At 46.6% G+C, this 16803-nt stretch overlaps 2 protein-coding genes across 3 annotated transcripts in view; both read right to left on the bottom strand.

The window, feature by feature from the left end:
• GAD2 (glutamate decarboxylase 2) overlaps positions 1-12384 on the bottom strand; it is a 90029-nt gene extending 77645 nt beyond the window's left edge. The window contains exons 1-6 of the mRNA XM_002750103.6: positions 12273-12384; positions 11495-11554; positions 11163-11312; positions 9870-10103; positions 5166-5256; positions 4488-4600 (exon numbers count right to left, since the gene is read on the bottom strand). Coding sequence (XP_002750149.1) covers positions 4488-4600; positions 5166-5256; positions 9870-10103; positions 11163-11312; positions 11495-11554; positions 12273-12348 — 724 coding nt within the window. The 5' untranslated portion in view covers positions 12349-12384. The remainder of the gene's footprint in view (positions 1-4487; positions 4601-5165; positions 5257-9869; positions 10104-11162; positions 11313-11494; positions 11555-12272) is intronic.
• Positions 12385-12446: 62 nt separating this feature from the next.
• Positions 12447-14318, bottom strand: LOC144576894 (uncharacterized). 2 transcript variants are annotated; one of them, XM_078329621.1, is made up of 3 exons: positions 14094-14318; positions 13252-13337; positions 12447-13104 (listed from the first exon to the last, which is right to left on the bottom strand). In XM_078329621.1, exons 1-3 carry the CDS (start codon positions 14116-14118, stop codon positions 12598-12600), a joined length of 618 nt encoding a protein of 205 aa, XP_078185747.1. In that variant the 5' UTR covers positions 14119-14318; the 3' UTR covers positions 12447-12597. The 2 variants fall into 2 exon arrangements, with proteins under 2 accessions (XP_078185747.1, XP_078185746.1); XM_078329620.1 differs by lacking the exon at positions 14094-14318 and adding an exon at positions 13873-13991.
• Positions 14319-16803: the final 2485 nt, after the last annotated feature.

The following is a 16803-nucleotide window of genomic DNA, read 5'->3' as shown; positions in this document are numbered from 1 at the left end:
AGGGTTTCACCATGTTGGCCAGGATGGTCTCGATCTCTTGACCTCGTGATCTGCTCGCCTTGGCCTCCCAAAGTGCTGGGATTACAGGCGTGAGCCACCATGCCCGGCTTAATAAACAATTCTTACCGAGTAGTCCCCAACATTTTTGGCAGCAGTGCTGCATTTCCTGCAAGATAATTTTTCCACTTAACAGCGAGTCAGGAGCTGGTGGGGTGGGGTGGAGAATGGTTTTGGGATGAAACTGTTCTACCTCAGATCATTAGTTGTTAGATTCTCATGAGGAGCATGTAACCTAGATCCCTTGCATGCGCAGTTCATGGATTCAGGCTCCAGTGAGAATCTAATGTGGCTGCTGGCCTGACAGGAGGCGGAGCTCAGGCGGTAATGTTGGGGGCCCCCTGCTCACCTCCTGCTGTGCGCTTGGTTCCTAATAGACCACAGACCCCGTTAGGGATCCACCACAGGGGGCTGGGGACCCCTGTTATAAAGGATCAACCTCCAAGTCCATCTCATCATACTCATCTGTTCATCCCCTCTAAACAGGTCTTCCCTTGCAAAGACATCATTGAAATACAATTGTATTAGGTAACAAAACTTATTTCATAATTATAGAAAAACACACAACTAAGAATTTTCAGTCCATATTGCATCACTTTTCTATGTCATCCTAAGGTTGTCAGGGATTCCACGCCATAAGATTCGTGTCTTATAAGTAGAGTCTCACTTGACAAGCAAAGAAAACCCAGGGCTGTTGGGAAGTTTAGGATTTTTGCAATTCATAAGAGACAGATTGTTATGAATGCAAATTAATACACTGGTGTGGAAGGCATGAGGCCATGAGGCAGAGTGAAGGTACTGCTTCTCCCTTCTATGGCGAAGGGGACACCCCAGGCCCTGCCATCACATGAGTGCTCCGAGTTGCTTTCCTTCCTGGTGGCTGAGGAGGAAGAGGGCTCTGTGTCAAGCTGAATGGCCCATGCAAGGCCATGCCCTTTGCCTCTCCAGCCCTGGGCTCTGACCAAGCAGGCCGCCTGGCACAGAGCACTCATCACCCAGATCCTGGCTCTGTCCTTAGTCAGAATGAGGGCGATTCCTTCCTTCCTAGACCCCAGAGACACAGGATAAGTAGAATCCAGGTCACACCTGCTCTGAGCAGACACCCTGTCTAAAAGGCTGACTGTAGGTGGCTGGAAGCAGGGTCCGCTTAGAAAGGAAATTCCATTCCAGCTCATGGTCTTGGCACTTACTGACATTTTGGGCAACATAACTGTGGTAAGGACTGACTGGGGCATTGCAAGGTGTCGAGCAGCATCCCTGGTTTCTACCCACTGGATGCCCATAGCACTCCCTCCCCCAGACAATCAAAATTATCTATAGATTTTGCCATATGTCCCTTGGGGAAGGCAAAATGACCTCATTTGAGAATTGCAGCTTTAGTTGCTCTTATTTATTTATTTTTCTTTCTTTGTTTTTTTTTTTTAAGACTAGTCAAGTGCAGTAGTGAGAAGGGGGGAAAGAGTAGAACAAGGCGTTCGATCTGTAACTGATTGTGAACGATCAATTGGCATAACTCACTACCTTTGGACCAGCCAGCTTTAGTTGTTCTTAAAGAGGCTGGAGAAGGAAGGAGGGAAGAAGAAAAAGGGGAAGATGTACCCAAAGAAAGTGCTCTTCACATGCAGTTCTCCTGAGGCTTCCAGCTCTGCCCTCCTACGCCTCACTCTGCAGCTCAGCTGTCCTCTGGCTAAAGGCTCAGCAGCCCTGAGTGGGAGGAAGAAGCTTCTGGGCCTCTGGGCAGAGAAGACCGTTTTGTGTAACAGAGGCATGAGAACAGATGCGTGAGCTCTTATTTCCTACGAATCTTCAAAAAAGGATGTAAAAGCAAGTGCTACTTTGGGAGAGTAAGGTGTGGGTGAGTCACCTGAGGTCAGGAATTCAACACCTGGCCAACATGGCGAAACCCAATCTCTACTAAAAATACAAAAATTGGCTGGGCATGATGGCACGTACCTGTAATCCCAGCTACTGGGGAGGCTGAGGCACAGGAATTGCTTGAACCCGGGAGGTGGAGGTTGCAGTGAGCCGAGATCATACCACTGCACTCCAGCCTGGGTGACAGAGTGAGACTCTGTCTCAAAAAAAAAAAAAAAATAAAATAAATAAAAGCAAGTGCTGAAATATTATGAAAACCCTTTTAGCTAGGAAAAGGTCTATGACCAAGCCAAGCTTTCTTTCCTAGCTCCTCCTTAGTCTTTGTGCTTTGTGACTTGATGAGCAGTAAGGAGTGCTCTGTACTTCTCTGGTTCCCAGGGTAAGTGACACCACAAAGGCAGATTTCTTTTAGGAGTCCTAAAAGACTTTCCACAAAGCATGATGCCTTTGAATATTATTGATATAGGTGTAAAGCGGTATGTTTTAAGTCACAGATCTAACCCTTCACGTTGAATCCCAGGGAATGTGACTTTTAGATCCCAGACCCACAAGATGTGTGGCTTTCTCTATCCCCACTCTTAAATTGTAAGACCCTTTACTGCAGGAGCAAGGCTGGATGTTCCTGAGAATAGCATCCATAGCGAGTAAGGATATGATGAGCCACTTCTCCTCTGTGATGTCTTGTAGAAAGTAGAGCAAAAACAGGTTGCAATGACCTTCTCTGCTGTCTTCTCCCCACTTTGCAATGTCTGCATTGCACTGTAGTGTGATATCTATGGCTTGCATCTTGGGGTAAGAGCAAATGGGTCTTTAGTTTCCAAGGAATCCTATAATTTCCATACTCAAGCTGAAGTCTTCACGTGAAAATCCCCCATCGTCAATAAGTGTGGAGGGTAAGCTCTAAGTCCATACCTGGCCTTGCAGAACTGCCAAAGAGAATTCTTTCTCTGGGTATATGTTTTCTGGGGCATGTAGGTTTTTCAGACCAGCCAGGTAAATTGGGCCTGGCTCTTATTCAAATTAGTCAATGTTCAGGATCAACATGTACAGCTGTTCTCTCTGTGCTCCTGGGGACCATTAAAACTTATGGCATGGAAATAAATTCAGCATAAAATAAATTCAAATAAAAGAAAAAAACAGAGCCCAGCATGTTCTTGGTTCATCTCAGGGACAGATCAATCCTAAAACCAACCACACAAGGGTAGGAAGAAGAAAGGTAGAAATGATGAGGATCTCTGTATCCCACTTCATTCCTCATGAAAAATGTTTCCAAAGCATCAGGCAAGCTCCCCCAACAGGGATGGTTTTCCAGCAGAAAACTAAGTACTAAGTGCCCTACAAAATAAAGGCTAGGTTAAAATTAATCACAGCTGTTGTTCAATGACGTTTAAAAAGGCTAATTTTCCCTTCCATTTAACTAACACCTTTTCTTTCAGCACCTGAAAAATTGTGCTATATATTTAAAGACATAAAGTAAAATAGCCGAACACAGCTTGCAGGCAAACATGCTTAACTTAAGCCTGGTCTTGGGACCACTCTTGCTTATTTATCATTTCTTCTTTCCACTCATTCTTTTCTTCCTCCCTCTCTCTCATCATCTGCTTGTCTTTGTAGATTTGCTAAAGAAAGATCACAACCACTTGGCCTTATGCACTGTCTGACACAACGACAGGTATGGCTCTGGCCTCTCTCCCAGGTGGGTCCTGTCTCAGTGGACTAATGACTCCCGCTCCTGCCACTGATTAGCTGATGGGTTTTTTTCCATGAATCAGTGACTCTTTCCACTGCCTTACTGACTTCTATTCCTTTTCTGCATCAAACCAAGGTCATACACAGAATCATAAACCGAGGGCATAGCTTTTTGTTTCAGGTTGATCCTCTGGGCTGGAAGAGGTGTAAATAATGGAGCTTAGAATGCAATGGCTGGTGATAAAAGGCAGAATGGAAAAGACTGAATATCATGACAAAAAAGAGAAGGGATGAGAAAGCTCTTGAAGAAATCATAACCCTCTTTTTTTTATTTTTTGCTCTAAGAAATTCTCTCCCAAGGCATTCTCTGTCCTCCTTGAAATTAGCGTAAGTCCACTTTGTTGCTTGTTATTTCAAAAATACCGCGGTCCATATGCTCTATTGAGTAGACTTACCTTGCTAGGCAACCTTGAACAGCAAATGCTTTAATAAATGAGGCTACCTGTTTCCTTTCACTAATTCTAGGAAGAGCGTCAGAGAGTTAATTTCCTGATTAGAAATCTTGATTCCTTTGTTCCACGTTATCCATACATCCTGCTTATAGGATCACAGTAGAAGCACTGGGTAAGTACCATCTCTGATTATGCTCTTTTTGGACACAAATAACTGATGTTCAAGCATGGGTTACTTAGCTTGGAGGCATGTCCAGTGGTCATGTGCATTTAATCACATTCATTCTTTTGATCAACACACAGTCTATTTAATCTGAGCAGAGACACAGGCTAAATATTTAATCTTCCCCAGGCTTACAACAAGGCATTGTATTTTAGAAGAAAAACCACAAAGAAAGTTGAAATATCATGTACCTGGAGAAAATATTCCATCGCCAGAGCCCCCTGGCCAGCCAATGATTTCTCTCATTTTCTTTAGGGTGACATATTCCAAAAGCACAAATACTGGGGCAATTTCATAGGTGAACCTGAAATGTAGTTATGGCCACATTTTACCTTTGTCACTCAAAGAAATAATTTACAATCATTACAATAGCTACAGAACTATTTACTTTTTCAAAACATACATTTATAAGTGTTAAGATTATGACATTAAGTAGAGAGAAAATTATTTCAAAAAGGCCTTCCAAAGGTTTGTTTATTTTCTCTATATCCCTAAAATCAAGAGCTCCAATTATTGACCTAAGACACACGGGGAATTTATCGTATTAAATAAATAAAAAATATTGCAGAGTAACATGATTTAAAGGATAATATCTGGTCCCATTTGTCTTTGACATTATGCATAATAATAAATCAAAAATGTCAGAAAAAAGTCTCTTTTGTGTTTTAAAAATTTTGTAGCGTTTGATTACATGGAAGATATATCAGGACTACTTTATGTTACATTAAAGTGAACACTTACACTTCAGAAGTTTGTATCACTATTTTAGTGGCAACTTAATAAAAACAGATTTTCACATAAGAGGTAAAGACTATGGAATGTCTCTAATAATTATCCTAAATTACATAAAAATACATTTGGCTACTTACATGTTAGTATTTGCTGTTGATGTCAGCCAGTCTGCTGCTAATCCCACCATATCCAATCCAGTGGAAAGTTGATTGAAGTATCTGGGATGCCCTGAATGAAATGGAATACCAGAATCAGGATTACCTCCAGTGAAAATGAATGCCTCTCAAACACATGATTTCTCTAGCTAAAGGAGCGTGAAAGATCTGTCAGTGACAGGAAATTCGTAAGTAGAAATCCAACATGTACACACATGTGTATATGCAAGAACACACACACACACACACACACACACACACACACACACACACTATTAAAGCATTCCTCTAACCATGAAGACTACTTTACGTTTTGATATTTCTTAAAACATACCCTACAAATCCTCCTTTAAACATACTATATAAAAAATTACAAATGTGGTTTGCAATCTGGACATTGATTTCTTCTCTGCTTTCAATATTTTTGCAAGCTAAAATGCTACTGCAACCCAAAGCAATTCAGACAGGTTACTTCTCGTTTACACTCATGCTGCTAGAAGTCCTCTTTTGTTGTAGTCGTCCTGAGAATCAGTCATACCATGACATCCGCCAGGCATGCCAACATTCATAATAGTATCAGTGACAAATGGCTGATGATTACAAAAGACAGGGCAAAAATGAGAAAATAGGACACTCCACTGAGTGATTTGCCCTGGATTCAAAAAGTGATGATTGTCTAAAGATGGCATGGACAAAGCTAATTCTTGTCAGTTCTTCTTTGTTGATTACAAACAACAGAACTCCTTCATAGTTGTGATTTAAAATAAAGCCACATACAGTCAACGCAACTGTTTTATCAACAAGATGCATAAAGATATATTCAATGGACTGATTAGTCCATTAGCAGGGCTTGTCTCATTAACTTCTGGATTTCTCTAAAATTCTCCAAATGGATTGACATCCACATTCTCCTGAGGCTATTATTTAAAATGTGATTATAAATATGTCATTAGCACTCAGTTTTCTCCTCTTGCTTCACAAAAGCCTATCATCGATAGGTCCATGATTTGCACAGTAGCAAAAATTTTGGATGATGGGCAATTATGGAAACAGCATCTGATAAAAAGCTATCTTCCTCATTCTGGACATCTGTCTGAGGCCTGGGATGTGATCTCTCTCATCTCCAGCACAGGCAAAACATGATAAAGGAAGGCAATGGGGAAAAGCAGAGACAAAAGTCAATGTCTAGCTTATCTCCTGCACTGGAGTGCTCTCTTATCAGCCTCAGCCATGTGGCCGGAGAGTTAGACACTGGGAAAAGATAGAAGCTGGGAAGACGCACATTTTAGCGGCACCAGGATTTGTGTATCTAGTGAGCATTCTCCAGCATTGTTTTATGTCCTTGTGGCCTCATGCAGAACCCTTCTATCTCTGATGCTGACCCCCCTCAGTTTACCCATCCAAGAAAGGTGAAAAGGCCTTTTTGCTGCTGTGGCCACTGATGTCTGGAGCAACCCTGCACTCCTCTCTGCCTCATTGACTTCCCATCTCATTATACTCGCAGCTGAAATCACAGCCGTTTCCTCCCTCCCGATGCTCCTTTATTTCTCTTTCTCTAAGCCATTTTTTTTTCAAGTGAGGAAATTAATAAGGATTATCAGCTCTATCCATTAATCTTATTCTTTCAATTCACATGCGTTTTCTGGATGAATGTGATGTCTATGACTAGACGGTATTTAACTCCAGGGAAACTTGGGAATGAAAACCTCTGCATAAGACAGAAAGGGATGTGTTGTGCCCCTGGATATCAGAAGGCCAATCTACCCTGATGATAACTTTCCACAAACTGTGAAAACAAGTTTGATGCTTTCATTGCTGGATTTCCCTTCCTCCCTCTATATTTTTTTACCTTTGTCTGCCATTTTACCTGAATCTCTCTCTTGCCTCAAAATTTTCATTCCCTGATCATTATGTGAAAACAGGGAGGGAGATGGTTTGACAGGTCAGATCAACAGGCCCTCTTGATTTCTGGCAGAAATACTCCCCTAATGACATTTACTATTGTCCTGTGACCACTACAGGCTGCTTTCTAAGGCTGCCCAGCAAATACAGGCAGGGCTTTCTCTGAGGAATTGTGAGACCTGCCCCCACCAGTCAGCTGTCCTGGCAGCCCTTGGCCTCCTGCTGCTGTCGCCGCCCTGCCAATCCCTGTGATGGGAGCAGAGCACAGTGCGTCAGGCATCCGGTGGCCACACAGAGCCGGTGAGGCCAGGAAGATGGCGAGCTTGAGATGTGAGAATCCGCAGCTCAGACTCAGGGATGCTCCCTGCAGACTAGCAAACGAGCATGGACAGATGAGCAGACCGGGAACAACCAACCTCAGGCAACTCTGATCCTGGTGCTCACAATCAGTTGGGAAGAGGCCAAAAGTCGGTCCAAAGGGCTCTTGATGTCCTGGCAATACTCACACCAGAATGGCCTCATCTACTGAGGCTTAATTCCCTTTGTCTGGTGGTTTGGTTAAAGATTCAGGACCACGTTAAGTCCTCTCTTCCCCAGCCAGCACCACTACCACCAGCACCAAATCTAATGATCTCTGCAAATGTGAATTATATCCTTCTCTGGACAGTTTTCTGTGTTCCAACATTTCTTTTCACAGAAGTAATTTTAACAATCCATGAAGACTTCATTTTCCCACTGCCCTTCACTCCTCTCTAAGCTTGAAGCCCAAGTGGAAATCAGGGTAAGGTCTCTCAGTTGAAACAAGATGACAATATGCATTTTATAAAATAATCTCCTGAGGACCATTAAAATGTTTGGTGGTAGCAGGGGTGGTGACTAATTGACATACCCTAAATAGTGCCAGATGACAAATATGATAGTCATAGCACAGAAATCTATAGGCTTGCCAGCTGAATAGGGAAGAGGACTGCTGTTAATTTTTTGAGATGCTATTTGGAAGGAAAAGGCCAGCAGACTAAATATGTTATGAAAAGTATTGAGAGATTGAATTGATATTGATATGCCTTGCTTAGAAATCCAACTTAATCCATCACATTTTTATCTGAACTTTAAATAAAATGCATTACAGTGACACCTGACTAACAGTTTCACAAGCATTATGGCAAAATCCAAGTATTGAATTAGCCTATCTTTTCCTGGCACTAAATGGAACATTGATAGACAGAACTATTGTTTTCATTGGCTTGCAATTCCCATTATCTTAACTCTTTAGACTGCATTTCAGGCACCGCTAGCTTTCAAGGATGAAGACATAAAACATTTTCATAGGTTCTTTTTGGTTTGGTAGCAATAAAAACAATAGGTAGCAATTTACTATTAACATATCTAAATATGTTATGGAGAATGGGTCAAACAAAGATGAATAAAAGCATTCCTCAGGATTGCACTATTGATGCAGGAAAAGCTGAGGAGGGGTAGGACATTTTTAATGCCTGCTGTAAACATGTGGGTTCTCCATGAACATTAATTGAGGATTATGTCGAATACCCCTTCAAAACTCCTGACTTTGATAGATATCAATGTCCCAAGGCTTTTCATATGCATACCTTTCTTCTCTGTTGGTATAAATAATGTGAACAAAAAAGAAAAAAAAGAACTAAAGTTCTCACAGCAAACATTTTAAGAATGTTTGTTATTGATTAGCATAATAATGATAATTCATCAGCAAAAAATTTGCAGTCTAAAAAGATGACATTTCTACGGTGATGAATGTTCATGTCATAGTTCACATTTTTTATTTGCTAGCAAATCTTTTAAAGACTACACATCCATTTAGATCTACAAAGTCCTCCTCGCACCTGGAAATTCATTCATACTTATTTTTATTGCCTTAATGAAGGGCCATGCCTTCCTGTATCAGGATGATTAGAGACAATGTAAAAAGCAAGGATAATTAAGACCTGGGCAGATGAATAGCCGACTTTGTGTAGATAACATGAAAGCTCAGAATGGACCCACATAAATGTTATAAACGAAGCTGTCACATAGATGAAATATAAAGAATCATGTGAAAAGCCAGAAGACCACAAAAATATATTTAAAAACATTTCCCCCTAAGGATATCTGATTTGCCCTTCCCCCCTTTTTTCTTTATCTCACATACACAGTGGCTGGGAGGAACACATATCCTTGAATAACAAGGCTGAATTGCTAAGCTAGCTTCTGGCATGTCTGCTTGTGTGTTGTGCACGTTTCCTTAAAAATAAGTGAAAATCTGAATTCAAATCGGAAAGGTTGGCCATTTGAGAAAATGTGAAAACATCCCTCCTGCTCAGTGATTAATAGGGTGGTGAGTCCTGTTTCTAACCAGTTCAATGCCAAAGACAATACCAGCACAGCACTGGCATTCGGGGTTTTGTTTGGATCATGCATTTCTTGAGCTTTTATTTCCATATTCTCGTTCTTCATTTTGGGTCTGCTGGCCTCTGCTGATAAATGTTTGCTTCTATACCAGCGGTTAATCTCCGGGTCCAAATACATGCAACGTAAAACCTGATGATTTTACACTTAAATCATGTTTCTGACATTATCAACTTCAGAAGCATGAAAAATAACAGTGGAAGGTGTTTTGGATTAGAATCATGACAATAATGACTATTTTCTACATGATGAAAATAACTTTGCAATTTTGAAAACATCAGTAACTCCATCAAACAAACATTTTATAGAAAAAATAAAAATTGTAAAAGAAAAAGAGCTTTATTATTTTCGATGAGACAATACCTGTTTTAATTGCATATTTTAGAGTTGTTTGGCAATGCATCAAAATTTCCTCCAAATTTTGTGGTTGGTCTGCCAATTCCCAATTATATTCTTGGAGAAGCTCATTAGGGTAATGGAAATCAATCACTTTGGTTGATCTATCGAAACTTTTCACCACATACTGAAGTAAAATGTTCATAACATCCTGCAGAAACGCCAAAGTGGGCCTTTCCCCATCACACGCCGGCAGCAGGTCTAAAGAATGGAATTAAAATGCCACATTTTAATTTTACTTTGAAAATATTCAAGGCAAGATCTTGATAAGGCAGTAACATCTCTTTGAATTGAGAAATTTCATGTTATTTAATAAAGCTTTTGGAAACACAGAATATTTTTCTTTAGAAAGGAGGCATTTTTCAAAGGTTAAGAGAATGAATGAGAGAAATTACGATTTCTCCTCTTCCCCAAATTAACTTGCATTTCAATTCATAACTCATATTGTTGGCTTTCTTTTCTTGAAGAACGTGTGCCTCCGTATATGTATTTCACAGGAGTTCGTCCTAAATGTTGTTTCTCAGTATATCATCTTAAATGTTTATGGAAAGGTTTCAGGTCAGAAGAGTTTGTCTGGAATGCCTTCAGGCAAACCAAAGTGGAAAAGGAGCATTAGGATTTCTGGTCTGTTAGGAAGGGAACAGCCCGCCGTCAGTGTGTGTGTGTGTGTGTGTGTGCGCGCGCGCGCGCGCGTGTGTGTGTGTGAAAGAGAGAGAGGAACGTGTGCGTGTGTGTGACTGCATGTGTGTGAGCGCGCATGCATTTGGGAGACTGTGTAAGCGCACGGGGTTAAAACTTGTGCGCGAGTTTCATGTGAATAGAATCGTTCTCTTGTGCGATTGCAGCTACAAATCACTCTCGTGATCTTAAAAAAAATTGTGCAATTCTGAATTCTCGGGCACGATATTTGGAAATCGAGTCCCACCCGAGGCCCCAGCGGCCTAGGGAAGCCAGCCGTCCTTGATTCAGGGCGCGCGCGAGCGCCTGGGTCACTGGCCACCCGCCTCCCCAAGGGCAACGCTGGGGGAAGAGCGCCACGGCCTCAGAGCCCTCTTGGCGTTTAGAGGCCCGTTCGGGGACCTGGACCCAGCGGGCAGGTCCCGCATTTCTCGCTTTCATCTAAAGATTCTGGCAGGTCCCGCCTCCGCAGCCACCTTAACGCCCCAGTCCGGCTCTCAGCGCGAGGTCCCCCGCAAGGCTGCGGTGGGCGGGGCAGAGAGCTGGGCCGGGGCGCCCCGGGGCTCGGCGCGGAGCCTTTACCTGTTGCGTGGAGAAACGCGTAGTTGACATCCGCTTTGGAGCAGCTGCAAGGCTTATGATCGCAGGCGCAGGCGGCCTTCCGGGTGGCGGCCCGCGGGGTTTGGCTCCCGCCGCCCTCCGCCGGCTTCTCCGTGTCTCCATAGAGCAGGGCTGGGCAAGGACATCGAGCGCGGGCCTGGTCAATCCTCTGCCGGGCCCGGCTCCCTCGCTACCGCCCACCCACGGCCAGGAATCCGCGGCTCCTCTGACCGCTATGCAGAGGTGAGAGGACGGCTTGGACCCGGCGGACCGCGAGCGCGCGACCTTGCCCGCCCCCAACCTTGGGCACTCACCGCACAGTTTGTTTCCGATGCCTCCTGTGAACTTCTGAGCCACTTGACACCAGGCTCGCGCTGCAAGGAAAGACAGGCAGGCGGGCAGCGAGGCAGAAAGAGAACATCGGACGGACGTGTGAAATTTCGTTCTGTGTGAACATCAAACAGCTGGGGGTCCGGGAAGGGGCCGCCTTCCTCCTGGGGGCCGCTCAGGACCTAGTGCTGCCGGCAAGTGCCGGAGGCAAGTGGGAGCCCGGCCGCCCGGCCGCCCCTCATTTCCTTGATCTGCTTCCCAAGGAGAAGCCCACACCGCTGCCCTTCCAGGTGCCAGTCGGCTCAGGCAAACTCTCCCTGCCTCGCTTGGGCGAGTTTTCCTAAACACTGAAGCAATCCATTTTTTCGCAGACTGTCTTTCTAGACCAAGAATTCTCTTGCCTTTCCCATTTTGGTTCTATCTTCACGGTCACTTCGTCCCTCCCCAGGGTCCAGACACCCAGATCTTAGCAGCGCCCCAAGCCCACGGAATTCCACGTCCTGGAGACACCGCGGTCTTTGGGGGGCTCTTCCAGCTTTCCGTTAAAGGGGCCTGAGACTATTCGGGCCTCTTCCCAGGGGACAAGAATCTGTAGAGGTCTTGAGCTCTTGGGCGATCAAGGACTTAGCCCAAAAGCAGGGAGAAGCGCCCGAAGAAGTTTCCTGTTGCAGGTGGAAAAACCTCCTTCTGCTTCCCCGAAGCCACGCAAACCCCAGACTACCGCAAAATTCTCCTACCTCAGGTCCGCGTTCTCTTTCCTACCTGTGCCGGGATTGTCGGGATCCCCGGAGCCATCTTCAGACCCGAAGGACCAAAAGCCGGAGCCCGGGGATGCCATCGGCGTTGGAGACTGGAGCAGGTCGCCTGCGAGTGCAAGCTGCCGGCGAGCTGCCTTGGACTTGGCCCTGCGCGCGCGTGCGTGCCGGTGTGTCGGGAGGAGGGCACCGCGCGGGGACCCGCGGGGCCGCGCGGCGAGGGCGGGTGTCACGCCGGGATAGAAAACGCGCGTGTCTGAGTGTGCGTGTGTGTGTGCGCGAGCTGGAGACAGGGTTTAGGGACGCGGCAACGCTTTGGAAGCCGCGGAGCCTTAAAAAGGACGGGGAGGACCTGAGGGTCTTCGGAGCCCGGACTCAGGAAAGCGTCGAGAGCCCGAGAGCATTTGAGGGAGAGGGAGCCCAGTGGGGATGAATGAGGGGGCGGCGGAGGAAAAACCAGGAGAGAGGGAGGGAGCTGAGTCGTGAGGTTGCGAGGCAGACCGTGCACGCCAACTGGAGTCAGAGTGCGAGGGTGGGAGGCGTGCCAACGCCTCCAGGGGCGAGCCAGAGGCGGGAAGTGCCGGAGGCCGCTGTCCCGGGTGCTGCCACAGCCGCTGCGCGTCGGCCTCAGCGAGAGGCGACTGGGGACACCTCGGCGAGGCGGGACGTGGCTCAGAGTAGTTTTCTTTATGCACAGACAGGGGTGTTGTTTGAGGTCTAACTCCAGCTGGGGGAAAGAAAGCGGTGTTCCGTCGCCGCCTTCCTCCTAGCTGGTGCTGAGGTCGCTGCAACCTCGAGAGATCGCGCCGCTGGGCCGGCATCAAGCGCCTTTCACGAGCCTGGGGAGAAGACGGCGGGTGAAGGGCTCCTACCCGTTGATGGGCTCATTTTAGCGCCTTAGTAGAGCCTGACGCCTGCCTGCTGAACCGCGCGGTCCCCCGGGGCGCACCGTTCTGCGCAGCCAAGGGCTAGATCGCAGGACCCACCGTCCAGGCTCTGAGTGACGGCTGGGGAGGATGACTGCTGATTGAGGCAATTAAAATCCACGCTGGAGTCTTCCGAGGACCTTGGGCTGGGGAAAACAAATAAAACCAATAAAAACTTCTTGGAAGGGAACGAGGCAGACAGAGCGGCCAGAGTCGGCAGCATTGACGGCGGGTGGGGGATGGGATCAGGTCATTTGGTGACCTTGGCACGCAGAGGCGTGGAAGGGCCCGCTGCTTGCCAGTAAGAGGAATCTGTGTGAGCCTGGGAGGGGAGAACAGGGTTTCCAACTAAGCAATCTCAGCTTTCTAAATCCGAGTAGGAAAGAAGGCATCGCCCGCAGGGCCCTCGTTTTAAGAGGACTCAAACCAACGGCATCCCCCCACCCTGGCCCCCAGCGAATCTTCGCGGTAGCGGGTGACCCGGGAGCGCGAGATTGGCTCTCTCTGCCTAGTAAGAAGGGTTTTCTCTTTTTCTAATAAAGAAAGGAGAAGAAATAATCTTTCTGATGATTTCCTTTCTACAAAAAGCTGTTCCAAACAGGGAGGACGCCCTGAGGACTGGGAGCCCTTTGACAGTTTGCGCTGCGTTCTCCTGGCAGTCGAGATCAACTTCAAGTGCACCTCGCAACTCCGGGGCTCTGGCAGAGAGGGAGGGAGAGAGGGGAAAGGGCTGCGGTCGGCTTCCCGAGGCGGCTGCCTTCCCCGCGCCTGCCAGAGCGCCTGTCATTTCCATTGTGTTCACAAGCCGTTTTCTTTCTCTGAACTCCTGAACCAGTCACCAAAGCTGCTACCAAAGCAGAGACCCGGGGATCCCGTCTGGGAGACCACCCCTCGACCCTCACTTAGAAGGGACATCCTGGGGCCCATGCTGGACGCATACGGGCCCAAGTCCTGTGTCCTGGAGCACAAATGTCCCTGGTCAATTTTCTCCACAGAGCGCTGTCTTCTCGCTGCCTGAGTCCAGGGCTTCCCGAGGAGTCATGGGATCCACACTATGGCAGCTGGGCCCAGGCACCGGGGTGAGAGCTGGGAACCAGTCAGGCGTTGATAGCGTCCTGCCGAAGGCTGGTGCTGAGCGGGCTAGGTGGAGGAGTCTGGATCAGGCTATGGGAGCCTGGGTGGTCAAAAACTCAGTTTGGCTCCTCTTTCTGGCTCTCCTGGCGCTGACACTCCAGGTGACCAAGGTAACAACTCTGGAAACACAAAGACTTGTGGTTCAGCCATCTGTACTTCAGGCATCGCAGCCCCGCAGCTCTCTCCAGCCTCGCAGAGACTGGTTCTTTGTTTAAATGCCTATCAAATCCTGCAAAGGTTTTGCTCCAAGCCAGCAGGCTAGGATTGCAGAACTTTTCTACTGTAAATGAGTGGTTGAAAACATAATGGTTCTTAAAAACAAGTATTTAAAACACAAAACCCCCAAAGAAGAAATGGATTAAAACACCTGAATTTAACTGATTATTTTCTTCTTTTTGGTAAAGCAATGGCTTCAAGTGTTACTGTTTTAACTCCATGAAATCCCACAGATCTGGAGTACTTTGGATCTAATGGTGGTATTTATATTTTTTATTTAAACGCACCCAGCTTCGGATGCAGACGGGGACCGGATTTGTCTTTCCTGAAGGCTGTCCCTCCCTTGATGGCAATTTGCTTTGTAATGACCTTCATTTCACAAAAGAGCCCATTCCCGGTCTTCAGGGCTTGGGGTTGGAGATAACAAAAGAGCTCTGGGAGGTAATAATTACAGTCATTAGTTCACAAAGGAGGCATCCAGTGAATGGGAAGGGAGGGCGGGCCAGGGGCGGGGCGGTGTGTGTGGTGGGGGCAAGCTTTCGAAGACCCTTCCTTGAATCAGGGGAGAGAGACCCAATCCTCCAACTCCTAGAGACTGTTTCCTTAGATGTCTGTGGTTTCCTAAGACAGCGGTCTCAGGCTGACCCAAAGAAGAGTGTCTTGTACATAGTTTCCTGTGTCCTTCCAGTGCTTAAATGTCAAAAGACAGAGAAAGAAGGGAAAATGGAATGAAAAAGGAGAGGAAACAAAAAACCACAGAAGAAATAGAAAACAAACGCATTGCAAACAAGCATTCACCAAGCCTTTGCCATTCTCTTTTCTGTTCTCACTGAAAACATTGGTGCCGGGAAAATTTAGGGAGGGAGTCTATTGCTTCCTTACCTAAATTCTTCCTATAGCAACAGAAGTTATAGAAGGGCCTGAATGCCAGGGCTCTGGTCTTCAGGGGCCACTCCAGAAGGAAGCCTGGATTGAAGGGGGACAGGCAGAAAAGCTGAGCTCAGCTTACCACTCTCTACCTCCTGCCCCTGCTCTGCCCTCCCCACAAACCCAGGCCTTCTGGAGTCAGGTAGATAGGTGGCTAGAGGTGGAAGGGGGCCGGACCACTTTGGGTTATAGACACCCCTGTCCCTCCCAGCCTCTCTGTCTTGTGACCTGCTGTGCTGATTTCTTGGGTGCTGCGCCATAGGCAGCTACTCAATACATTTGCACAGCTGAGGGTCACTCCTTACTTTCAGTCCCAACCCCAGCAAGACTGTGCTGCTAAGCTAGGGAAAAAGAAGGCCTGGAGTGCACTTGGACTCTTCCCTTCCATAGCTGCAGGTTTCCCCTTGGCCAGATTGCAACCGTAAAATGAAGAGATTGCACGAGTTGTCTCTGGGGACGTTTTGGTGCCAACTTTTTAAGTTGGAGAGATTACTATGCCCTGTGGACCAGCGGTGCAACATTCTGAGCCCCTTGCACATGCCCTCACTCACTCCTCTAATATTTCCCCAGAGTGTTTTGACTCTGGCCTGTGGATGCAGAAGCCAAGGGCACCCACACAAGGGGTAAGCCCAGTGCTGGGCAGAACCCTTCTTCTGATTCCATGCAACTTCATGACCTGTCCTTACCCTCTCCAGGTCGCTTAGATGGGAGTGTCAGTTTCATAAAACAGCTTAAACCGGTTTTAGAATAAGGGTAGTCAATCCAGGAATGCAAACTTCCTTCCACCCACTAGTCTCCATCATTTTAAATACACACAAAGTCGGAGTAGTGAAGATGGCCCCAAATCTGCAGACTAGGAGAACCTGAAATCTGACAGTTGCATCCAGTGGGGGCACCAGCATCTTTACAGATGAGGCCAAAGACAGTTACACAGATTGGGAAGGCAGCGTGCACATGGGCACGTGTGGTGTGTTGGGATTTAGAGATTGGAGGCCGCCCCGTTTGTGCAGCAAGGAGTTCTCGCTTAGATTGTGTTTTTCTGAAGTGGCTGGGTGGTGCTGAGTATGGCACTGATGAAGGCATCTCAACGCCCCTCCTCGGGCACGGTCACCAGCGCAGCCTTATGGCAGAAGCCCCAGAGGGGAAAATAAGAGATCAGTTATGCAAACCACGGGCTTTCCAAGGCACTTCCTTTATTTAGTAACCTTAATAACCAAAGAAAGAGAAAGAGCCAAGTTTGAGATGAAGTTCATCTTCGCAATTCTCCCTACCCCTCCCGGGCTTTTATCTTTACGATTCAACAGCTATCGAGTGTTCTATGGGCTAGTGAAAGCC

This window comes from Callithrix jacchus, chromosome 7, assembly GCF_049354715.1.
Source record: "Callithrix jacchus isolate 240 chromosome 7, calJac240_pri, whole genome shotgun sequence".
Taxonomy (NCBI): Eukaryota; Metazoa; Chordata; class Mammalia; order Primates; family Cebidae; genus Callithrix; species Callithrix jacchus.
The sequence above is the reverse complement of the archived record's forward strand: the minus strand, read 5'-3'. Positions and strand labels throughout refer to the sequence as shown.

Bases quoted from the DNA above. Each gene is read 5' to 3' on its own strand.
- LOC144576894 (XM_078329620.1), bottom strand. From the start codon at position 13,984: ATGGAAATGACAGGCGCTCTGGCAGGCGCGGGGAAGGCAGCCGCCTCG. The intron at 13,338-13,872 runs GTGCACTTGAAG...TGTTTTCCCCAG, and splicing joins CAGAGCCCCGGAGTTGCGAG to CCCAAGGTCCTCGGAAGACT. The intron at 13,105-13,251 runs GTGGGTCCTGCG...TCTTCTCCCCAG, and splicing joins CGTCACTCAGAGCCTGGACG to GCTCGTGAAAGGCGCTTGAT.